The sequence below is a fragment of the Caretta caretta genome, chromosome 18 (assembly GCF_965140235.1).
Source record: "Caretta caretta isolate rCarCar2 chromosome 18, rCarCar1.hap1, whole genome shotgun sequence".
Taxonomy (NCBI): Eukaryota; Metazoa; Chordata; order Testudines; family Cheloniidae; genus Caretta; species Caretta caretta.
Genome location: NC_134223.1, coordinates 1,568,726 through 1,592,539, shown reverse-complemented (window position 1 = coordinate 1,592,539; position 23,814 = coordinate 1,568,726). Strand labels below are relative to the sequence as shown.

Sequence of the window (23,814 nt, the reverse complement as noted above, 5' to 3'; positions counted from 1 at the left end):
TGCGCCAGGAAATTGTCCCCTACGCTTTCCAAAAACTTCCTGGATTGTCTATGCACCGCTGTATTGCTCTCCAAGCAGATATCAGGAAAATTAAAGTCACCCATGAGAATCAGGGCATGCGATCTAGTAGCTTCCGTGAGTTGCCGGAAGAAAGCCTCATCTACCTCATCCCCCTGGTCCGGTGGTCTATAGCAGACTCCCACCACTACATCACTCTTGTTGCACACACTTCTAAACTTAATCCAGAGACACTCAGGATTAAGGACACTCCCGGGTCGGGCCATGAAGCTGTTTAAACAGTGTCTGCAAATGGACTCAGTCGTTGGCTCTGCTCCTCTCTGCTGCCCCTGTCTGAGGCTGCTCCAGCAAACCAGTGGTCTGGACCCTGCCCCACCCATCTGCGGGGTCTGTGGTCTCCTTCCCCCCCCAGTCAGTCTATGCAATGCTGTCCTGGGTCTATGGCTTTGCCCCCAGACACTGCCTCCGTGGACTGAGCCCTCCCTTGGTCTCTTGTGTTGCTAAAGCCCCAGCGGGAAGCATTGCTCGGACCTCGCTCCCAGGAGTCCAGCAACCTCCTCTCCCAGGGCCACAGGCTTGCTGCTGTGGCTGAGAAGGTACCGGAGGCCAGGGTTTGCCCACCTACATGGCCTGGGTGGGGCTCTACATGGCTGAGGGATTTGGCTCTCTGAGAGGGAGTAAAATGGCCCCGCTGTCCCCATGGGATGCACAATGCCGGGGGTGGCACTGCATGTCCCGGGGAATTGCATCTGGTTCCTGCAGTAGCGCTCCCTGGGCCCTGTTCGCAAGGCAGCCGTCTGTCCAGGGTACCGCGGGCCAGATGCTGATCTCATTTGCCCCAGTGAGGCTATGCTGGGGTGAAAGCACTTGGGAACGAGAGCAGATTCTGGCTTCGTTTGCCTGGGTACTACAACATGGCAGCTCCCCTGGTATCCCCTGGCCAGCCCTTCCCAGCTAAGCAGAGACCTTGCATACTAGCATGCCCAGGCCTGGGCTGGAGCACCACGGCTGTGGAGCCTGAGGTCTGGATTCAGAGCTGATGTAGATAGTGAAAGCCCAGCACTTGCACCCCGTTGACCCACCCTGTGCATGCGCCTTCCTGCCCATTGTTGTGCCCTGGGAATCTGTCCCGCTCGGGGACGACGGAGCCTGCCTGGCTCGGGGAGGTGGAGGTGGAGGTGCCATCGGGAATTGTGTGGTTTGCTGTTGAAGTCCTTTAACTCTGCCTGCATTTGCCTGTGTGTGTGTGGGTGGCTGCAACCGTCCCTAACGAGTCTCCGTGCTGCTCCCCACTGGCCGACTGCAGACAGACAGTGGGGGACAGGGTTTCCCGTCTGTGTTCCCCTAGTTATCCTGCTCTAGGAGGGGATGGGCCGTTCCCCTGGCCCTCTCCCGGGGGACCCCTGGGGGGACTTCAGCCTCTCTCCAGCCCCCCAGCATTTCCTCCAGGGTCACCTTGCCCCCACAGTGACCAACAGGAGCTCTCCCGCGCAGACTGCCAGCATGTCTCCTGCTGTGAGGCTGCCTGTGCCCGCAGCTGAGCATCGCTCCGGCCTGCAGCCCAACCAGGCTGCATTCTTTCCTGATGAACAGGAAATTCCACCCATCTGGGAAAACAGCCCCTTGCAACAGGCCACTGCTGGCTCCAGCTCTCCTGCCGTGCCTCAAGGTACCACTTCATGACAGGTGCAGGAAGCAGGGGCATGGATGTGCTCCAGCCTGGCACAGCTGGAGCCTTGGGTACAATCTTAGCTTGGCTCACAAGTGTGATAACTCCAGTGGGTCTCGTCCTAGGTCCTAGTGGCCCCTTCTCCCCCATTGTTAGTCTGCAGTCGGGAAGCCAGCAGTGGGCACTGCAGGTGGGATGGAAGGGCATCAGCAGGGCTGCAATGCAAGGGTTGTGCCCCTGCCCATGGGCACCACTGCCTCGCAGCCTGGGCATGGATTAGAATGAGTGACGCAGAGCAGGAGTGAGGGCTGTCACCCCCAGGACGCCTGGGAACTGGCACAACGCTCCTGTCTCACCCGTGGCCCTTCCCGCGGGGGCATGGCTTGTGGTGCCATTTCCCTGTGGCACAGGAGTTTCAGTGCCGTGCCCGTGCTTTGTGTGGCTCCCCCTCTGCTCTCCTGCAGCCAGCCAGGCGGGGACACTCAGCTGTGCCTCTCTGTGACACGGTGCCATGTGCCCATCTCTCTCCTCTCCCAGTATTCTCTCATCTCCAAGGGTTTCTCTCTGCTTCCTGAAAGTGTTTTCTACTGGCAGCTTCCCGGCGCCTTCCTAGGGGACAAGGTAACTTCTGGGGAGGGGAAGCACTGCTGGCAGCTGCTACTTTGATCTAGGTCCAGAATGGGGGTGCTGGGATCTGGGGTTCGGCTAATCCCTTGTCCTCGAGCGCTGGGTTGTGTGGCTGAGCAGAGTTCCTGTTGCAGCCTGCTCCGATGCCCATGGCAAAATGGCCCTGGGGAGCCCCCTGCCTTGTTACCCGGTGCTGTTCCCTACCCGGGTTCTGTGCCTTCGCTGGGTCTGTTCTGCACAGGCCCTGCCTGCCGGAGCCTGTAGTCCCAGGGAAGGGCCTGGCCTCCTCTGGAGAGCGAGGGCCTTTGGGGGCACTGGGCTTTGCCTTGAGGGCTCCAAGGACGAGCGTCGCACTCTCCAGAGCTGTAGATCTCCAAGAAGTCCCCTTCATTTCATCGACTCGGAGGCCAGGAGGGACCATTGTGATCATCTAGCCCAGGGAGTTCCAAACTCTGCCCTCAGGCCCCCCATGCAGCCACCGTTAGCACTTTGGGAGGAAAAATAGTCACCTGGATGATTTTAGACTTATGAACTCCAACCCTGTATATAAACCATGTGCCTGCTACTGTGATGGTCCCAATCATGTCTCGTCAAGGTGGAAACGGAGCAGCACGGCCAAGCCCCAGTCGCTGCGGGGCTGAGACTCCAGGGGGCCCGGCTGCCTTGGATTGCGGGGTGCAGTGGCTTGGGGCGGGAATGGCTGGGAACCCTCCAGCCTCTGGGAGCTGCCACCTCTCAGGGCCAGCCCTTCTCCTCACCCTCTACTTAGCAGCTCCACTTCTCTCTCTGCCACCTGCCAGAGGCACTGTGCCCCTCCGGCCCTGGGCAGGGCCATTGCTGGGCACCACTCTGCCAGTGGTGGGGGGCTAACAGCCAGCTCCAGGCGCACGACTCCTCGTTGCTGTCCACTTCCCAGTCAGACATGGTGGCACTGGGTGACCTGTGTGTGAGAGAGGACCTGCTGGGGAGGGTGTGACTCGAGCTGTTCAGGGGGCAGCTGAACCTTTAAATTGTGCCCCCCACTATCAACGTATACATTTTGGGGGGGGCAGTGCCCCCCAAGCTCTGCCCATGATGCATCAGTGGAGCACCTGGGACTGTGTCCTGGCCCACCTTTGGGTGCATCCCACAGTTTGGGAACCCATGATCTCGCCTGACCCCCTGGATAGCACAGGCCAAAGACCTGCCCCACAGGAATTCCTAGAGCAGGTCTGTTAGAGAAACAGCCAGGCTGGATTTCAGATGGTCAGAGCTGGAGAATCCACTGGGAAATGGTTCTGAGGGTTAATTACCCTCACACATGCACTCCTTGTGCCCGTGGTTCAACCCGTCGCTGCTGGACTGATGGGCCCGTTAGTAAATCTTTGTTCCCCACACAGGTCTTTACAGACTGGGGTCAAGGCCCTCTGAGCCATCTCTGTCAGGCTAAGGAGATGGAGCTCCCTGGGTCGATCGCTATCGGGCAGGTTTTTGATCCTTCCCCCTGCCCTGTCCCCGCCCCTAGTGCCCCCCTCATGGACTGACCAAACCAGCCCCGGGCAGACTCACTTGAGGGACCCTTGGCCAGGCCAGGGCGCCACAGAGCCAGAGCTGAGGTGCTCAGCCTACGCTGTTCCTTGCTTTCTCAGGTCGGCTCCTATGGTGGGCGGCTGCGCTACACCCTCTCCTACAACTCAGGGGGGAGGAGTGCCCCGCTGCCTGACGCCGACGTGCAGATCACGGTAAGGGGGCTGCCTGGGATGGGGGGGTGCCTGGAACAGGACAGTGGGGGGCCTGTGGGGCACCAGGGCTCTCTGGAATGGGAAGGGGGCTGCCTGGGATGGGGTTGGGGGTAAGGGGGCTGTCCAGGATGGGATGGGGGCCTGGCTGGGACAGGACAGTGGGGGGCCTGTGGGGCACCAGGGCTCTCCGGGATGGGAAGGGGGTTGTCTGGGTGACAGGGTGTCTGGGGCCAGGGCTGGAATAGCAGGGGGCTGGGATTGAGGGGCATGCAGAGAGCTGGGAGAAGGGGGGCTGGGAGGGAGGGCAGGGAATACATGCCAGAACAGGGAAAGGTCAGGGTAAGGAGTTTGATGGGTTCGGTGTATTGAAGTGAGCAGGGCCTGGTAAAGTGCACTCTCGGGCACATAGGGAACTAGCTGAAGCCAGCTGGGAACCCGTTAGTGACCATCTTGGAGAACTCCCCAAGGACGGGTGAGGTCTCAGAGGACTGGAGATGCGTAGCCTCGTACCCACCTTTGAAAAGGGGAACAGAAAGGACCTGGGCAATTACAGCCCAGAAAGCCTAACTTCAATACCCGGAGAGATACTGAAACAAATGATTCAAAATCAGTCTGTAAGCACCTCGAGGACAGCAAGGCGATAAGGAGCAGCCAGCATGGACCTGTCAAGAACAAATCATGGCAAAGCGTCTAATTTCCTTCTGATGGGCACTGGCCTAGTGGATGGGAGAAGCTGTAGGTGTGGCATGTCTCTGTTTCACAAAGGGATCTGGCACAGTCCCACATGACAGGCTCATAAGCAAACGAGGGAAAGGTGGGCTAGATGAAACTACTCTAAGGGGAGTGCTTTAGAGAGGGGCAGCCACAGAGACGGGCCCTTGAAATCTCCCCCCGCAGGGAGGGGGCTACATGGGGGAGTGTCCAAGCAGGCTGGGCGAGAAGAGGCCAGCACCTGCCAGGGGACTGGGGGGAGTGCTCACAGCACAAGGGCCCTGTAGGTGAGTGGAAGGCAGGTGGCGTCTGATGGAGGGAGAGGGTCAGAACAGGTCCAGGACGGGCTGGCATGGCGTGTGCAGGGGGCGCCCTGCCAACCTGGATGAGGGTGTGCAGAGCCGAGCCCGGGGTCTGACCAGCCGCTTCCCCTTGCTGTCTGTGCAGGGCAACGACATCACGCTGGTGGCCTACCAGCCTGAGCTGCTGCCACGTGACCGACAGAGCTTCGAGATCGTCCTCCGGGAGGTGAGAGCGCGGCTCACAGGGTACCGCCCCGGCCCCCTCCCCGGCCCCGCCTCGCCGGCACGGTACCGCCCCGGCCCCCTCCCCGGCCCCGCCTCGCCCACGCGGTACCGCCCCGGCCCCCTCCCCGGCCCCGCCTCGTCGGCACGGTACCGCCCCAGCCCCCTCCCCTGCCCCGCCTCGCCGGCACGGTACCGCCCTGGCCCCCTCCCCGGCCCCGCCTCGCCCACGCGGTACCGCCCCGGCCCCCTCCCCGGCCCCGCCTCGCCGGCACGGTACCGCCCCAGCCCCCTCCCCGGCCCCGCCTCGCCTGCACGGTACCGCCCCGGCCCCCTCCCCGGCCCCGCCTCGCCCACGCGGTACCGGCCCGGCCCCCTCCCCGGCCCCGCCTCGCCCACGCGGTACCGCCCCGGCCCCCTCCCCGGCCCCGCCTCGCCGGCACGGTACCGCCCCGGCCCCCTCCCCGGCCCCACCTCGCCTGCACGGTACTGCCCCGGCCCCCTCCCCGGCCCCGCCTCGCCGGCACGGTACCGCCCCGGCCCCCTCCCCGGCCCCGCCTCGCCCACGCGGTACCGCCCCGGCCCCCTCCCCGGCCCCGCCTCGTCGGCACGGTACCGCCCCAGCCCCCTCCCCGGCCCCGCCTCGCCCACGCGGTACCGGCCCGGCCCCCTCCCCGGCCCCGCCTCGCCCACGCGGTACCGCCCCGGCCCCCTCCCCGGCCCCGCCTCGCCGGCACGGTACCGCCCCGGCCCCCTCCCCGGCCCCGCCTCGCCGGCACGGTACCGCCCCGGCCCCCTCCCCGGCCCCGCCTCACCCACGCGGTACCGCCCCGGCCCCCTCCCCGGCCCCGCCTCGTCGGCACGGTACCGCCCCAGCCCCCTCCCCGGCCCCGCCTCGCCGGCACGGTACCGCCCTGGCCCCCTCCCCGGCCCCGCCTCGCCCACGCGGTACCGCCCCGGCCCCCTCCCCGGCCCCGCCTTGCCGGCACGGTACCGCCCCAGCCCCCTCCCCGGCCCCGCCTCGCCTGCACGGTACCGCCCCGGCCCCCTCCCCGGCCCCGCCTCGCCCACGCGGTACCGGCCCGGCCCCCTCCCCGGCCCCGCCTCGCCCACGCGGTACCGCCCCGGCCCCCTCCCCGGCCCCGCCTCGCCGGCACGGTACCGCCCCGGCCCCCTCCCCGGCCCCGCCTCGCCTGCACGGTACTGCCCCGGCCCCCTCCCCAGCCCCACCTCGCCCACGCGGTACCGCCCCGGCCCCCTCCCCGGCCCCGCCTCACCCACGCGGTACAGCCCCGGCCCCCTCCCCTGCCCCGCCTCACCCACATGGTACCGCCCCGGCCCCCTCCCCGGCCCCGCCTCGTCGGCACGGTACCGCCCCGGCCCCCTCCCCGGCCCCGCCTCGCCCACGCGGTACCGCCCCGGCCCCCTCCCCGGCCCCGCCTCGCCCACGCGGTACCGCCCCGGCCCCCTCCCCGGCCCCGCCTCGCCCACGCGGTACCGCCCCGGCCCCCTCCCCGGCCCCGCCTCGCCCACGCGGTACCGCCCCGGCCCCCTCCCCGGCCCCGCCTCGCCGGCACGGTACCTCCCCAGCCCCCTCCCCGGCCCCGCCTCACCCACGCGGTACCGCCCCGGCCCCCTCCCCGGCCCCGCCTCACCCACGCGGTACAGCCCCGGCCCCCTCCCCTGCCCCGCCTCACCCACATGGTACCGCCCCGGCCCCCTCCCCAGCCCCGCCTCGTCGGCACGGTACCGCCCCGGCCCCCTCCCCGGCCCCGCCTCGCCCACGCGGTACCGCCCCGGCCCCCTCCCCGGCCCCGCCTCGCCCACGCGGTACCGCCCCGGCCCCCTCCCCGGCCCCGCCTCGCCCACGCGGTACCGCCCCGGCCCCCTCCCCGGCCCCGCCTCGCCGGCACGGTACCTCCCCAGCCCCCTCCCCGGCCCCGCCTCACCCACACGGTACAGCCCCGGCCCCCTCCCCGGCCCTGCCTCGCCCACGCGGTACAGCCCCGGCCCCCTCCCCGGCCCCGCCTCGCCCACGCGGTACAGCCCCGGCCCCTCCCCGGCCGCCTCCCCTGCCCCGCCTTGCCGGCGTGGTACTGCCCCAGCCCCCTCCCCGGCCGCCTCCCCGTCTCCGCCTCGCCCACGCGGTACAGCCCCGGCCCCCCCGCCAGGGTACCTGCCTTGCCAGGTACTGCCCCCACTCCCACCTTGCCAGGTGGTACCGCCCCTGCCCTGCCCCCGCCTCACCGGCATCGTACCACCCCCACCCAGCCCCCACCTCACGGGTGTGGTACCACCCCCACCCCACCCCCTCCAATATGGTACTTCCTCCTCCCCCCTCCAGCCCCGCCTGGCTGGCAAGGTACTACTGTCCCACCCCCACTCAGCACCTGCCTCGGCCCCACCTCAGCCCTGCCCTCACCCCGCCTCCGCCCCTGCCCCCATCTCTGACCACCCCTGCTCAGCCCTTCCTCGCCCTCGCCTCACCAGCATGGGCCGCCCCTGCCTCATCTCCACCCCCACCCTGCCTCTCCGGCATTGTACTGCCCCTGCCCCCACCTCATCCTCACCCCACCCTTGCCTTGTCCCCACCCCCATCTTCTCCTCACTAGCACCATACCACCCTTGAGCTTGCCCCACTGGAATGTACCACCATCTTACACCCCCGCCTCCCGACATGGTCCCCCTGCCCCCTCCTCTCCAGTCTGAGCTCCCCACAAGGGCGTGGGGAAGGTGCAGTGGGGCTCCTGGCCTCCCCTGAACTGAAGCCACTGGAGCCCCCATGTCAAGCCAACTCACCCACCTGTGCCAGGAGGGGGCATGTCCCAAGGGGCTGGGCTGCCCTCTGGCTCCACGGGGTTGAGCTCTCGTCTGAGCTGGGTTTAGTCCCCATTCGTGCCATGGCGGAGTCGCCGCCCCAGAGCCCCCTCCAGCCCCTGCTGCATGAATCCAGGGCAGCCTGGCTGAGCCAAGGTCCAGGGTGCGAGCACATGGGCTTCCCTGCAGGGCAGCCCCGCTGTCCTTGCCTCAGAGCTCGGTGGGCTTCCAGCCAGGCGTGACTCTGCCCCTCTCCCCCACAGCAATACTGGAAGCGTCCCGACGGGCAGCATGCCACCCGGGAGCACTTGATGATGGCGCTGGCCGACCTGGACGAGATCCTCATCCGTGCCACCTATTCCACCGACATGGTGTCGGCCAGCATTGCTGGCGTCAGCATGGAGACCGCTGTGCCCACCTACAGCAGCCTGCCGCGGGCGCTGGAGGTGGAGGAGTGCCGCTGCCCGCCTGGGTACCGGGGCCTCTCCTGCCAGGTGAGGTGGCCCCTTGCTGACCCACATCCCTTGGCTTGGGGCCTGGCAGCTGTGCCCGCTCTGGGGGCGAGGCCCCGGCCGGTTGTACTGCAGGGTGACGCTGTGTCTCTTCCCTGCAGGACTGTGCTGCTGGCTACACTCGCACCGGGGGTGGCCTGTACCTGGGGCACTGCGAGCTGTGTGAGTGCAATGGCCACTCGGACTCCTGTCACCCGGAGACGGGGGCCTGCTCGGTGAGTGACCAGTGTGGTGTACACTGTACCTCCCCACCGGCTGGAGCAGCCTTTCCACCCTGCCTCGCTGAACCAGACACTCCTATGTCTTCTGGAGTCCCCCTCGCCACTGCCCCAGGCCAGGTGGATGCCCCAACGTGGGCTGAGAGAAGGGCTGAGACTCCCTCTGGTCCCCCTGAACCTGCTTGCGCTGGGCCAGAGCCCCTGGCTTCCTGGGCCCACACTCTGTGACTCGGCAAGGGACCCCATCTATACCCTGCCTCCTGCCCCACCCTGGAGGAGGACTCTGCCCCAGGGCAAGCCCCTCGCTGCAGTCGCTCCTCTCCCATCGGCTGGGTGTGTGAGCTCTGTTCCTCTCCCCAGAACTGCTTACACAACGCGGCCGGGGAGTTCTGCGAGCAGTGTGCCCCTGGCTACTACGGTGACGCCACCGCCGGGACCCCCGAGGACTGCCAGCCTTGCGCCTGCCCACTTTCCGAACCTGAGAACCAGTGAGTAGCTGACACCAGCGGGTGGGGTTGGGGGTTAGAGTGTAGCAACCCATGGCACACATGGGGTTAACATGACTGAGCTCACCACCTCCCACGTGGCATCTCCATCTCTGAGTGTTAACCTCGGGGTGGAGGTGGAGTGAGGATTTATGGAGGAGGCCCCAAGTTCTGGCCACCCTATTGCCAGCCAAGGTCTGTCGGCATCTCAGCACCAGCCCCACCACTGCTGCCAGCCAGAGTTTCCTGGCAGGTCCCCTGAGAACCTGCCTTCGGGGTGATCCTGAGGGCTCTGTGGTTTGCTCAACCTTGTGTGTCTAATAACTCGGGGGGTATACATCGGGGACAGGACCGCTCTTCCTGGGGCGGCAGGGCAGGGGGCAGGAGGCACTGTTCCCGGAGCGGCTGAGTGGGGGCAGAGGGCTCTGTTCCTGGGGCAGCTGAGTGGGGGCAGCAGATGCTGTCCCCGGGATGGCTGAGCCGGGGTGGGGTTCTGTTCCTGCCGTGGTTCCGGGGTGGCGGAGGCAGGGGGCGCTGTTCCCAGGATGGCTGAGCAGGGGTGGGGTTCTGTTCCTGCCGTGGTTCCGGGGTGGCGGAGGCAGGGGGCGCTGTTCCCGGGATGGCTGAGCCGGGGTGGGGTTCTGTTCCTGCCGTGGTTCCGGGGTGGCGGAGGCAGGGGGCGCTGTTCCCGGGATGGCTGAGCCGGGGTGGGGTTCTGTTCCTGCCGTGGTTCCGGGGTGGCGGAGGCAGGGGGCGCTGTTCCCGGGATGGCTGAGCCGGGGTGGGGTTCTGTTCCTGCCGTGGTTCCGGGGTGGCGGAGGCAGGGGGCGCTGTTCCCGGGATGGCTGAGCCGGGGTGGGGTTCTGTTCCTGCCGTGGTTCCGGGGTGGCGGAGGCAGGGGGCGCTGTTCCCGGGATGGCTGAGCCGGGGTGGGGTTCTGTTCCTGCCGTGGTTCCGGGGTGGCGGAGGCAGGGGGCGCTGTTCCCGGGATGGCTGAGCCGGGGTGGGGTTCTGTTCCTGCCGTGGTTCCGGGGTGGCGGAGGCAGGGGGCGCTGTTCCCGGGATGGCTGAGCCGGGGTGGGGTTCTGTTCCTGTCGTGGTTCCGGGGTGGCGGAGGCAGGGGGCGCTGTTCCCGGGATGGCTGAGCCGGGGTGGGGTTCTGTTCCTGCCGTGGTTCCGGGGTGGCGGAGGCAGGGGGCGCTGTTCCCGGGATGGCTGAGCCGGGGTGGGGTTCTGTTCCTGCCGTGGTTCCGGGGTGGCGGAGGCAGGGGGCGCTGTTCCCGGGATGGCTGAGCCGGGGTGGGGTTCTGTTCCTGCCGTGGTTCCGGGGTGGCGGAGGCAGGGGGCGCTGTTCCCGGGATGGCTGAGCCGGGGTGGGGTTCTGTTCCTGCCGTGGTTCCGGGGTGGCGCAGGCAGGGGGCGCTGTTCCCGGGATGGCTGAGCCGGGGTGGGGTTCTGTTCCTGCCGTGGTTCCGGGGTGGCGCAGGCAGGGGGCGCTGTTCCCGGGATGGCTGAGCCGGGGTGGGGTTCTGTTCCTGCCGTGGTTCCGGGGTGGCGCAGGCAGGGGGCGCTGTTCCCGGGATGGCTGAGCAGGGGTGGGGTTCTGTTCCTGCCGTGGTTCCGGGGTGGCACAGGCAGGGGGCGCTGTTCCCGGGATGGCTGAGCCGGGGTGGGGTTCTGTTCCTGCCGTGGTTCCGGGGTGGCGGAGGCAGGGGGCGCTGTTCCCGGGATGGCTGAGCCGGGGTGGGGTTCTGTTCCTGCCGTGGTTCCGGGGTGGCGGAGGCAGGGGGCGCTGTTCCCGGGATGGCTGAGCCGGGGTGGGGTTCTGTTCCTGCCGTGGTTCCGGGGTGGCGCAGGCAGGGGGCGCTGTTCCCGGGATGGCTGAGCAGGGGTGGGGTTCTGTTCCTGCCGTGGTTCCGGGGTGGCGGAGGCAGGGGGCGCTGTTCCCGGGATGGCTGAGCCGGGGTGGGGTTCTGTTCCTGCCGTGGTTCCGGGGTGGCGCAGGCAGGGGGCGCTGTTCCCGGGATGGCTGAGCCGGGGTGGGGTTCTGTTCCTGCCGTGGTTCCGGGGTGGCGGAGGCAGGGGGCGCTGTTCCCGGGATGGCTGAGCAGGGGTGGGGTTCTGTTCCTGCCGTGGTTCCGGGGTGGCGGAGGCAGGGGGCGCTGTTCCCGGGATGGCTGAGCCGGGGTGGGGTTCTGTTCCTGCCGTGGTTCCGGGGTGGCGGAGGCAGGGGGCGCTGTTCCCGGGATGGCTGAGCCGGGGTGGGGTTCTGTTCCTGCCGTGGTTCCGGGGTGGCGGAGGCAGGGGGCGCTGTTCCCGGGATGGCTGAGCCGGGGTGGGGTTCTGTTCCTGCCGTGGTTCCGGGGTGGCGCAGGCAGGGGGCGCTGTTCCCGGGATGGCTGAGCCGGGGTGGGGTTCTGTTCCTGCCGTGGTTCCGGGGTGGCGCAGGCAGGGGGCGCTGTTCCCGGGATGGCTGAGCCGGGGTGGGGTTCTGTTCCTGCCGTGGTTCCGGGGTGGCGCAGGCAGGGGGCGCTGTTCCCGGGATGGCTGAGCAGGGGTGGGGTTCTGTTCCTGCCGTGGTTCCGGGGTGGCACAGGCAGGGGGCGCTGTTCCCGGGATGGCTGAGCCGGGGTGGGGTTCTGTTCCTGCCGTGGTTCCGGGGTGGCGGAGGCAGGGGGCGCTGTTCCCGGGATGGCTGAGCCGGGGTGGGGTTCTGTTCCTGCCGTGGTTCCGGGGTGGCGGAGGCAGGGGGCGCTGTTCCCGGGATGGCTGAGCCGGGGTGGGGTTCTGTTCCTGCCGTGGTTCCGGGGTGGCGCAGGCAGGGGGCGCTGTTCCCGGGATGGCTGAGCAGGGGTGGGGTTCTGTTCCTGCCGTGGTTCCGGGGTGGCGGAGGCAGGGGGCGCTGTTCCCGGGATGGCTGAGCCGGGGTGGGGTTCTGTTCCTGCCGTGGTTCCGGGGTGGCGCAGGCAGGGGGCGCTGTTCCCGGGATGGCTGAGCCGGGGTGGGGTTCTGTTCCTGCCGTGGTTCCGGGGTGGCGGAGGCAGGGGGCGCTGTTCCCGGGATGGCTGAGCAGGGGTGGGGTTCTGTTCCTGCCGTGGTTCCGGGGTGGCGGAGGCAGGGGGCGCTGTTCCCGGGATGGCTGAGCCGGGGTGGGGTTCTGTTCCTGCCGTGGTTCCGGGGTGGCGGAGGCAGGGGGCGCTGTTCCCGGGATGGCTGAGCCGGGGTGGGGTTCTGTTCCTGCCGTGGTTCCGGGGTGGCGGAGGCAGGGGGCGCTGTTCCCGGGATGGCTGAGCCGGGGTGGGGTTCTGTTCCTGCCGTGGTTCCGGGGTGGCGGAGGCAGGGGGCGCTGTTCCCGGGATGGCTGAGCCGGGGTGGGGTTCTGTTCCTGCCGTGGTTCCGGGGTGGCGGAGGCAGGGGGCGCTGTTCACTGGTGGGTGGGGGCGCTGTTCCTGACCGGGCGCTCAGTTCGCTCTCTCCCTGCAGGTTCTCGCGGACGTGTGAGAGCCTGGGGGCGGGCGGCTATCGCTGCTCCGCCTGCGATCCCGGCTACACCGGCCAGTACTGCGAGCAGTAAGTCTTTCCCCTAGGGCTGCCACCCGGCCAGCTTTCCCCCAGACAGTCTGGGTTTTGGCTTGTGTGTCCTGGTGTCATTTGACAAGCCCCCCTACATTGTCCATGTTTTAAAGTCTGGGATGAGTGGGGAAGAGGCAGAGCAGGGGCGGGGCCTTGGGGGAAGAGGTGGAGCAGAAGGGTACTTGGGGGAGGACATGGAGAAGGGGTGGGGCTTTGGGGAGGAAGCAGAGTAGGGGGCAGGACCTCAAAGGAAGAGGCAGGACAGGGCCTCCGGGTCTCCTTTCCAGCCCTTAGAAAGGTGACAACTCTATTGTCCCCTGGACTCCCAGCTGCCATGGGTCGGGGCTTACCCCATGGAGTCTGGCCTCATTGCACCTGGACCCCGGGGGCTGTGTACACTGGGGCAATAACTGCTTCCCCACGCTCCTCAGGCCCAGCCTGCAGCTCCAAGGCACAGCGGACAGAAGGCTTTGTTAGGGAGTTCCCAAAGGTGTCCGTTTTTCGACCGGAACGCCCAGTCGAGAAGGGACCCTGGCGGCTCCAGTCAGCACCGCCAACCGGACCGATAAAAGTCTGGTCGGCGGTGCGGCTCTAAGGCTGGCTAGCCCTATCTGTCGTGGGGCACTGCACTGCTTCCAGAAGTGACCAGCAGGTCCAGCTCCTAGGCGGGGTGGGCCACAGTGCTCCGCGCTGCCCCCGCCCCGAGCACTGGCTCCACAGTGGGGCTGGGGGGTTGTCAGTGCCTGCAGCTGAGAGCAGCACATGCCGCAGAGCCTCCTGCCCGCGCCCCCACGTAGGAGCCAGACCCGCTGGCCACTTCTGGGGCGCAGCACGGAGCCAGGAGAGGCGGGCAGCCTGCCTTAGCCCTGCTGCGCCGCTGACCGGGAGCCACCCAAGGTAAGCCCACGCCCCAACCCCGAGCCCCAACTCCCTCCCGTACCCCAACTTGCTGCCCCAGCCCCAGTGAAAGTGAGTGAGGGTGGGGGAGAGCGAGACACTGAGGGAGGGGGAATGTAGTGTGCAGGGGGTGGGCCTCAGGAAGGGGCGGGGCTAGGGTGTTCGGTTTTGTGCCAATAGAAAGTTGGCAGCCCTAGGCTTTGTGTGCCACTCCCCCTCCCCCCCGATAATTGTTTTCCCCTGGGAGCCAGTGCCCCCTTCACCTGTCTCTCCTGCTCCCCACAGATGTGCGCCAGGCTATGTGGGGAACCCCAGCGTGCGGGGGCAGAAGTGTGTGCCTGTGGGTAAGTGCTGGTCCAGGCGTTGGCGGCAGGGCTGGGTCCCAGTGGGTCCCCACTGCCCTGGCTTTTGGGCCAGCAGAAGGTCAAAGGCTAGCAGCCTGCAAGCTGAGATGTTGAAGGTCCCTTGACCCTGTCCAGGGTCAGTAGCCAGCAATTTTCTACGTTCACTGGAGTTACCAACAGCTCAGTTTAAACACAGTGCTGCACTGGGTTAGATTAAAAATCAAGCCAGTTTATTTAACTACAGCCTGGCGGATTTCAGGTGAGTACTAGTGTAAGGCATCAAAGTTAGAAATGGGTCCAAGAAACACAAATATAAACCCCTTTCTAGCAGCTACCACTGAACAAGCTAGGCTTGGCTGGAGGTCAAACCTGCACCACTCTCCCGTCAGTATGGCTGATGCAGTCCTCAGGTCCGGCTGTCCCCTGCAGTCACAGTGCCCTGCAGGTGAGAGAGAGGTGGCTGGGGTGGTTTTGCTGCTCACTGTCACAGTCCAGCCCCCTTTGAAATGCTCTCTGCTGAGGGTCACCGTGGAGAAAGTTTACTCCAGCGGTGAGGTCGGGATGGGGAGTCCCATAAGGAAAGAGGCTCCATGCTGCCGTTTGCAGATTGATTTGTTCCTACCCCCATTGCTGCCAAGGAGCAGCCCCAGGACAGGCCAGAGGTGCCAGCCTGTCCTGTGTCTGAGAAGCAGGGTTACCCCACCCGGTTGTTGGGTGAACTCTTCCTGTGCGCTTCGTGCATACGCTCCCCAAGGACATTAGCCTGGAGGGGGACTTTAATGATTCCTCCCAAGGCGCATCGCAGTGATGTGGGGAGTGTGAATACAGGGTGCTTGGAGCACCCCCTCCTGGAGGGCTGTGACTCCGGGCTCAGGTGGCTGCAAGGGGAGCAGGTGACTGCTTGATGCTGGTACAGCTCCCAGACCACGGGCCAGACTTCCTAGCATCCAGCCCCTCATCCCTGCCTCTGCCCCACCAGCAACGGTCAGCAGAGAGATGGGATCTGGCCAGGAGCTGGTAGAGGGATGAGCCCCTCAGGGCACAGGTGAATACGGCCCCTCACCCCAGAGCCCTGGGGGGCCCCCGTTGGTGGGTGCAGAGCAGGGAACGGGTGGATACGGCCCCTTGCGCCAGAGCCCCGGGGGGTCCCCCTTGGTGGGTGTACAGCAGGGCATGGGTGGATACGGCCCCTTGCCCCATAGTCCTGGGGGGGTCCTGTTGGTGGGTGCAGAGCTGGGCTTGGATGGATATGGCCCCTCGCCCCACAGCCCTGGGTGGTCCCTTTGCTCTCACATCAAGGCAGTTCCCATGTGGGGGGGCAGCTGGCCACAGCACCATTGCTGACCCACCCCCGTGGGTCTGATGCATCGCCCCAGCATCCCCAGAATGACCGGCTCCCGCTCTCCTCTCCCCACAGACCGAGCCCCTTTCGTGGTACGAGTCCACCCGTCAAAGACCACGGTGTCGCAGGGTGGTGAGGTGACTCTGCGCTGCCAGGCCAGTGGCAGCCCGCCCTACTACTACTCCTGGTCGCGGGAGGATGGGCGCCCTGTGCCCAGCACTGCCCAGAGCCGACGGCAAGGTAACGGTGTGGCCAGGTGTGGAGAGAACAATGAACGTTAGGAACCAGGCACATCCCCTCCGCTGAGGCTGTGTCTGCACTGTGGGAGCTATGGTGGCACAGTGTAGCTCCGTCATGTAGCTGGAAGGGTCTGACCATTGCTTTGGGAGCTCCCTGAGCGACGGCTGATGGAGGCGTTCATCTGTCGACCTAGCTGCATCTACCAGGGTTGGTAGCATAGCTACAGTGCTCAGAGGTGTGGATTTTCACACCCCCGAGCACTGCAGCTATGTCGACCTAAGTTGGGGGGAGGGATAGCTCAGTGGTTTGAGCATTGGCCTGCTAAACCCAGGGTTGTGAGTTCAATCCTTGAGGGGGCCACTTAGAGATCTGGGGCAAAAATTGGAGATTGGTCCTGCTTTGAGCAGGGGGTTGGACTAGATGACCTCCTGAGGTCCCTTCCAACCCTGATGCTCTATGATTCTATGATTCTATAAGTGTAGACCAGCCCTGAAATGCAGCTGCTTCTGGGGTGTGGCAATATATCCATTTATACAGAGATCCCTCACCTAGCACTGGGATCCAGCTGTCTCTGGGGTGCGACAGGGTAGCTCTTTATACAGTCACACCGCAATGCTATAAAACTGTAGGACAGGAGGGGAAGGAGAATCTGGTATCCACATGCCACTGCAGGGTCATCCTGGTGGCTGTGGGGAGTGGGTTTGATGGCAGGTTTATTGTGATTAGTACTGGTGCTGGCAGACGCCCAGGCCAATGGTGGAAGGTTTGAATCAGTAGGGAACCGAGGGCAGGATGGGGGTCCAGCCCTGGGTCCCACAGACTCAGGGACACACCTGGCTGGGGCCAGCCATTCTGTCATTCAGCCTGCCCAAAGGCGAGGAGACAACAGGGAGTTCAGGAGGGGTTGGATCAGGACACCCCAATCTGGTGCAAATGCAGCCCCCCGAGGCCAGAGCAGGTCAGGAGCTTGGATCGATGCTCCTCTAACTGCACATCTGCAGGGGAGAGCACCCCCCACGGAATGACCTAGCACCACACGGGGGCCCACGCTGACTCGGGCGCATGTGCCACCTCCCGAATCACCAGTCTGAGCATCTCAGGTGTTCCTCAGAGCTCTCCGTCCAGACGTGGCCCCAGGCCAGCCCTCCCTAGCTGGGGTGCTGGGCCATGGCTGGGGAGCTGTGACCAGTGGCTATAAGCAGCGGGGTGGCAGAGACAGGGTCTCCCTGCAAGCTCCCCAGGCCTGGGGATGTTCTCCCTGCCTGCCAGAGGGCCCCTCTGTGCACACGCTCTGCCCGTGGTGGGCCATGTGTGGGTCTCACGAGTCCTTTGCCTGGCCCTAGGTGAAGAGCTCCACTTCCCCAGCATCCGCCCCTCGGAGGCCGGTGTGTACGTCTGCACCTGCCGCAGCCTGGAGCACAGCAATGCCAGTCGGGCGGAGATCATTGTCACGGGTGAGCGGCTGCGGGCTTGGCCTGCGGGTGGGAGAGCAGGAGGGCGCTGCTGAGACCAGGTGGGCCTGGCACACGGGCTGTGCACTCTGTGGGGCCACGGCTGGGAGCTGACACCCTCCTTCCCTGGCAGAGCCGTTGTCATGTGGCCCTGCCCTCAGCGGCGGTGGGATAGAGGCAGAGCAAATGGCACTGCTCCACGCAGGCAGCCAGGGCAGGATCGAGGTCCGAGCCTCTGACCCCATCCACCACCAGCCCCTCACGCCTGGGCAACAAGATGAGCTCCTATGGGCAAGGCCCAGGGGTGGGCAGGGCCTGGGGTCCAGGGCCTGGGGTCCAGGGGGGAGCAGGGTCTGCCTGGGCTCAGGGGAATGGATAGGGCCTTCCCGAGGCTGGGCAGGATCTGTGTGGGGGCCGGGGGGGCAGGGCCCATGGGATGGGCAGGGCCTGGGGTCTGGGAGCAGACAGCACCCAGGAGGCAGGCAGGGCTTCAGGCCCCGAGGCTGGGCAGGATCTGCATGAGGATCAGGGGGCGGGCAGGGCCCAGGGGATGGGCAGGGCCCAGGAGGAGGGCAGGGACCAGGGGATGGGCAGGGCCTGGGGGCAGGCATGGCCCACGGGGCCCGGGGGCAGGCAGGGCCAAAGAGGAGGGATGGGCATGGGGCCCGAAGAGGGGGCAGGATTTGCCTGGGACCCAGGAGGAGGGAAGGGCCTAGGTTGGGATGAGGCAGCCTCAGAGAGGAAGAGCTGACAAGAAAACCTGAACTCAACCCTCCCACCCCAAGCGCTGCTCCCTGTTGGCCTCCTTGCCCTGCCTGGCCCTGGCCCTGGGGCACCATTAGCCCCTGGTGGCTGGGCCCTGGAGCTGCCGTCCTGCTGTCCATGGCCTGCAGGGTGTGCTGGGCACGAGTCTTATGTCTCCCCGTCGGTGCAGAGGCCCCCAGCAAACCCATCACAGTGACCGTGGAGGAGAAGAGGGTCCAGAGTGTGAAGCCGGGAGCTGACGTCACCTTCATCTGTACGGCCAAGAGCAAGGTGAGGGCAGGGCAGCTGCCTGGGGCTGGGGGAGGCAGCGAGATGGGCTGAGCGGGGCTGGGGAAATGAAAACCGAACTCTGCGCTGTTCACTCGCACGGCTGCTGCTCCAGAAACAGCACAGGCCCGGGCAAGGAACCCACGCGCCTCCTGCAGCCGCCTGGACACCCAGACCCTGCACAGACACAAGGCCACAATGGCCACACACCTGTTTTTTCTGGAGTGGCGCCGCGAGGCCCTGGCCAGGGATCAGGCCGGTTGTGCCAGGCATTGCACGCCCATCTAGCAAAGAGCCGGCGCCCCAGAGAGCTTGTGCTGGAAAGTCAATGGGAGCCGGGCAAGCGGCTAGCGGTCCTGTGACTGCGGGGTCCGCACGGCGCTTGTCATTGTTTAACGCGGGGTGAAGCTGAGGGTGAGCACGGTGCATACGTGGGCTGTGAGGGCAGTGCAGACAGTCATGCAGTTTAGAGCAGAGTGCCCAGCCGGCTGACAGCTGCCGCGTGGTAACGCAGCCAAAGCCCTGTGCCCACATTTGGGATAACGGGCAGCTGGCATGGCACACCCGCTGGAGCCCTTACACCCAGCCGGCATAAATGGACGTTGCCAGGGAAGTCTGTGAAACGAGGTCCAGTCACCCCAGCTGAGAGTCTGACCGGGCGCAACTCTCAGGTGCTGCCAGCAGGGCAGAGCCCAGGCTCCCCGCAGCGGGAGGACTGACACCTGCTCTCCCCACGCTTTGTCCCTCCCCAGGAGGGAGCAGAGTGACTTGCTAACCAGGGCCTGGGGTCTGACAGTCCCTGAGTAGCCAGGCAGGGAGCCACCCTCCCGATGCTGCCGAGCGCAGCCTAGGGGACGCAGCCTTCCCTGCCTCTGCCTTCTTCAGTGACTTGTTCATCACCATGGTATCTGGGTGCCACTCCTGTGCTCTGCCATCCCCTGCAGTGGCCCTAGCCCTGGCAGGGGTGTAGGGAGGGGAGCAGGTTTATTGGCTAGGTGAGGATTGGCCCCACGTTGCCTCCCAAGGAGCCCACCTAGCGCCAGCTCCCTGGGGTGGGGGAGGGTGGGCTCATGCCCTCCTCATGGCCATGTACCCTCTGCTCCCGCAGTCTCCGGCCTACACGCTGGTCTGGACGCGCCAGAACCATGGCAAACTGCCGCGCCGCGCCATGGACTTCAACGGCATCCTCACCATCCGCAACGTGCAGCCCGAGGACGCCGGCATCTACGTCTGTACCGGCTCCAACATGTTGGACATGGCCGAGGGCACAGCCACGCTGCACGTGCAAGGTGCGCACGCCCCATTGCGCCCTCAGGGAGAGCCTGGCCTGGGTTAGTCAGATGGAGGCAGTTAGGGAGAGCCTGGCTGCTGGCGTCCAGTGCTCACCAGTTACCAGGAGCCACCCCTGCAATCCGGAGTCCTGAGGCCACCTTCTGCCCAGGACAGTGCCACCAAATGTAACCTTCTGCTAGCCAGGCTCCCCACTCTGCCCTGGGGGTGCTACCATTGCTCTGTGGTCCCCCCCCCCCCTGTGGCACTTTCCCTGGCAGGAGTGGTGCCCACGGTCAGTCCCCATTCCGTCCTTCTCTGGTTCCGGGGTCGGTGGGATCTGCTGGCGCTGACCTCACTGGGTGGGTTTTTAATGGGGACGTTCCCCACCGGCCGGTGCCCACCATTGGCCTTTACAAAGGCAGCTTCCTTCTGGGCGGAGGGGAGAGCTGCATGGGGGGACATGACCATTGAAAAGTTGCACCTGACTTGGGCTAATGCCCCTCCCCCCCGATCTCCTCCTCAAACTCTCGTGCTAGTGGATTAATTCAGAGCGGTGCCATTCAGCAGGAACCGCCGACCCCGCAGAATCTCTGACAGGAGCAGGGTCAGGGTTTATGGCCAGCTTAGGTGTTGTGAAAGCAAAGTGGAACCCTAATCAAACGAGGTCGGGGGGTCAAAGGGAAGCTGCTCCAGTTTGGGTTTAAGCGCCCTTGCCGCTGCGGCATGGGAACCAGAAATCAAGAAAGCCAGTTTCTTTGTCAAGATGAGAGAAATAGGGGGCAAGAGAAGCTAGGTGTAAAATTCCTGCCGTGTCCTGTCCGGGCCAAGCAACACAGGGTCGGAAGCATGGGCTTCTCTATGTGGTCAATCTGATTTTGGACCCTGCTCCTTTAGTGTCACTGCTGGAGGGCTGAACAGCGAGGAAAGATGATTTGTAGCTAGGGCACCTGGCTGGGACTCAGCAGATCTGCATTCTTTTTCTGACTCCGCCACAGGGTGTGTGTGACCCTGTGGAAGTCATGGAAGCTTTGTGCCTTGGTTTCCCTTTTTGGGAAAATCAGGAAAATGATTCTTCCCTACATCCGAGAGGAGCTAAATTCATTCACATTCGGGAGGTGCTTGAGCACGGCAAGGGTGGGGGTAGAGAAACACCGCCTCGTTTTTTCTCTATCCAGGGCCCTGTGGAAGAAGAAGAAGCCTGTTTCGTAGAGTGTGTTGGGGGCAGAGGTGGAATGAATTTTTTTTTGCACCTCTCTTTCTTGCTGTCCCTGGGGCTTTCCTTCTGCGGAATCTCTGGAGGAAGTGACCTCATTCCCGCTGCCCTCACAGGCACGGGGACATGGCTCTTTGCTTTCCAAGCCGCTTCCCAAGAAAGGGAAGATGGTGCTGGGCCATTTTCCTTTCTTGTGGCCACGTGGCTGGTGTCAAGTCCTCCAGCTTCTCTCTCAGCGGCACATGGGCTCAGGGTCCAGCTGCCTCCACCCACCACAGAGCAGCCTCTTCTGTCAGCTGTCCCAGGGCTCTTCCCTGGCGCAGCCATTCAAGACACCGGGACACAGAAACCTGACTTGCTGGCTGGTGCCCTCAGGCTGCCCTGTGGTGGTCTGTGAGCTGAGACAGCAACTGCTGCGTTGTCGGGGAACAGGCCCAGAGCTGGGTGCTGCCATGCTCCCTCCGGCAGGTCCCCGCATGGAGCCGCGCACGCAGCGCTCCGTGTTCCTGTGGGTTGAAACTGAAACCTGATTTCTTTGCAGCCCCTTCTAAGACTCAGATGTTTTATGGACCCATCGAAGTCATGGAAGGCCACCGACCCTGTAAGTTGGCCTGGCTGTGCACGCCCAGCACTGTGCCGAGGCTTCCCGCTCAGGGTGGCACCTATGCGGCTCGCTGTCCCCCGCAGCATGGAAGGGCGGCGTAGCTGCTGTTTGCGCCTCTCTGCACCCCCCCACCGTGCGAGTGGTGGGCGGGGACTCAGGGAAGAGGCTGAGTGGGGGGCAGGACCTCGGATCAGAGCAGGGGTTGGGGTCTCGGGGTGGAGCATGGGGCCGGGGCCCTCAAAAGGTTAATCCAGCCCTGAGGACACCATGCCTGGGACAGCCCAGTTCCTCTGGCCACAGTAATCAGGGCTGGAGAGGGGGTTAGACACCAGAGGTCAGTGATGTGTACTGGGTTCCTATGTGTCACGGTGGGCAGGTCCCTGAGTGGCCTCTTCTCCTGTGACTGACGCTGGGCTGGAGATGGAACAAATGCCAGCAGGGGCAGGTGTCGGAGCAGGTTGGGTGTTTGGGGCTCTGGGACCTGCCTGGTGTTCAGAGTAACACCTTCTTTCTGTGGCATCCTGACCCATCTCTCTGAAAACTGGCCCGTGGTACAGCACCGCAAGGCACAGGTGGGTGATACGCCAGACAGGGTTGGTTGTCCTGGGCCCACCTGCATTGGGCTCCAGGAAGAGACCCCCTCCTGCCTTGTCCTTTGTCCTTTTGGGGGGGAGGGATAGCTCAGTGGTTTGAGCATTGGCCTGCTAAACCCAGGGTTGTGAGTTCAATCCTTGAGGGGGCCATTTAGGGATCTGGGGCAAAAATTGGGGATTAGTCCTTCTTTGAGCAGGGGATTGGACTAGATGACCTCCTGAGGTCCCTTCCAACCCTGATATTCTATGATTCTATGCATGGGGGGCTTCAGGATTGTTTCCTTAACATCCTACGAGCTGCTCCCCACACTGGCCCCAGGGGCAGCAATTTGGTCACAAACTGGGGGATCCCAGCCGAGTCACTGCAGGTGCCAAGACCCAGGCTCTCGGCTGTACTCAGCATTTGAGGGAGACTCTCAGGGAGTCAGCTCTGGGTCCCTAATTCTCAGTCCTGGCCCTGGGTGCTGGTTAGAGCAACCTGGGGCCTGCTCTAAACTGCCCACTTGGCTGTGGTCCATTATGGACCATATACTGTTCTCCAGGGCAGAACAGGGGCCGCCCGGCCAGGACATGGCCTCTGCTCAGTCTTCTGGGGCCAGTGTTACTGTAGATGAGAGCTGGGATGCCCCAGGTAGGCCAGGCCTGGGGCCCATACAGCCCTGGGGTGCCCTGAGTAGGCAGCAGGTCTAGGAGACTGGAGCACCCTGCAGCCCCTGCCACAGGGCTCTCCAAGTTTCCTGCTAGTACAGAGTGATTAACCCGCTGTACTTCTTGCCGCAGCTGCCACCGCTGTCCTGCCCATGGCCACCATCGAGCCAGCACAGCTGACGGTCCAGCCAGGCCAGCCGGCTGAGTTCCGCTGCATTGCCACCGGGAGCCCCCCGCCCACCGTAGAGTGGATCGGTAGGTGCAGCAGACCCGCTTCTGGCCAGGCGTGGAACACCGTGGGAGCTGCGGGGATGGGGCTGTCAGCACTTCCCCGTGCCGGCCATACCTCCTGCCTGCCGGGGTTCCATGTTCGCCTGGCCACTCGGAGGCCCAGGGCTGGGACAAGGCAGCTGAGACGCTCTGCAAACCACTAGACTAGATCCCATTGACTGTGGCCTGTGGCCATGGGCAGCAGGTATCAGGAGATGCTAGGCCTCCCGTAACCCAGGCCGTGGCTCCGCCCCGAGGCCCCACCCTCAGTCCCCCTCTCCCGGAAGCCAGTGGGGGATCCTCCGGCCACAGGGAGGCTGGGAGGGAGGGCTCAGGGCTGAGGCGGGACCTTAAGCGGAAGGGGTAGGGGTGTGGGCTAGCCGCCCTGCGCAGGGGTTCGCCTGCTGCCCAGGCCTGAGGCTGCGTCAGCAGGAGACAGAGGGGTTTGAACAGGGGACGGGGAGTCCTAGCCCCTCGCACCTGAGCCGGAGGAGACCCTTCATCAGCTTTGGGTAGACAGCAGGCTGCGGTAGTGCCTGGGGCTGGCCACTAGAGGGCGACATGCTCACATGTACCCCATTGTGTTGCAATGACAGGCTCCGGGTACCCCGCATGGGCTGCCAGGGGCTGTTCTCCAGGCCCCTAACCCCGGGGCATGCGTGACCAGGCCGTGCTGTGCCAGGCCGGCCACGGACTGTGAGCCCGGCTGCTCTCTGGGCCCCTGGCCCTGGGTGGGGGTGAGGCAGGTTGTGCAAGGCTGGGGGGCTGAGAGAGGGGGCATTAACTGCTGTCTCTCTCCTGGTCTGGCTCACTGCAGGAGGACGAGCTGGCATCATGTCCCGCAAAGCCGTGATCCAGGGAGGGACCCTGCGCTTCCCCGCTGTGGAGCCCTCGGACGAGGCGGAGTATCTCTGCCGTGTGCGCAGCAGTGCTGGGCAGCACGTGGCCCGGGCCTTCCTGCAAGTGCACGGTACGTACACTGTGGCGGGTGCTGCCTGCCCTGACCCAGAGATCTCACCCAGCCTGCCCCAGC

General features: G+C 65.3%; 1 protein-coding gene across 3 annotated transcripts in view; it reads left to right on the top strand.

The window, feature by feature from the left end:
* The window catches only part of HSPG2 (heparan sulfate proteoglycan 2), a 203,334-nt gene that overhangs the window by 101,981 nt on the left and 77,539 nt on the right, over positions 1-23,814 (top strand). For all 3 annotated transcript variants that reach the window (XM_075121175.1, XM_075121177.1, XM_075121176.1), the window contains 14 exons: positions 3,943-4,035; positions 5,194-5,274; positions 8,351-8,581; positions 8,701-8,814; positions 9,178-9,305; positions 12,786-12,872; positions 14,058-14,116; positions 15,534-15,698; positions 17,042-17,152; positions 18,084-18,184; positions 19,290-19,470; positions 21,208-21,267; positions 22,644-22,766; positions 23,599-23,751. In XM_075121175.1, the coding sequence (XP_074977276.1) occupies positions 3,943-4,035; positions 5,194-5,274; positions 8,351-8,581; positions 8,701-8,814; positions 9,178-9,305; positions 12,786-12,872; positions 14,058-14,116; positions 15,534-15,698; positions 17,042-17,152; positions 18,084-18,184; positions 19,290-19,470; positions 21,208-21,267; positions 22,644-22,766; positions 23,599-23,751 (1,687 nt within the window). The remainder of the gene's footprint in view (positions 1-3,942; positions 4,036-5,193; positions 5,275-8,350; positions 8,582-8,700; positions 8,815-9,177; positions 9,306-12,785; positions 12,873-14,057; positions 14,117-15,533; positions 15,699-17,041; positions 17,153-18,083; positions 18,185-19,289; positions 19,471-21,207; positions 21,268-22,643; positions 22,767-23,598; positions 23,752-23,814) is intronic.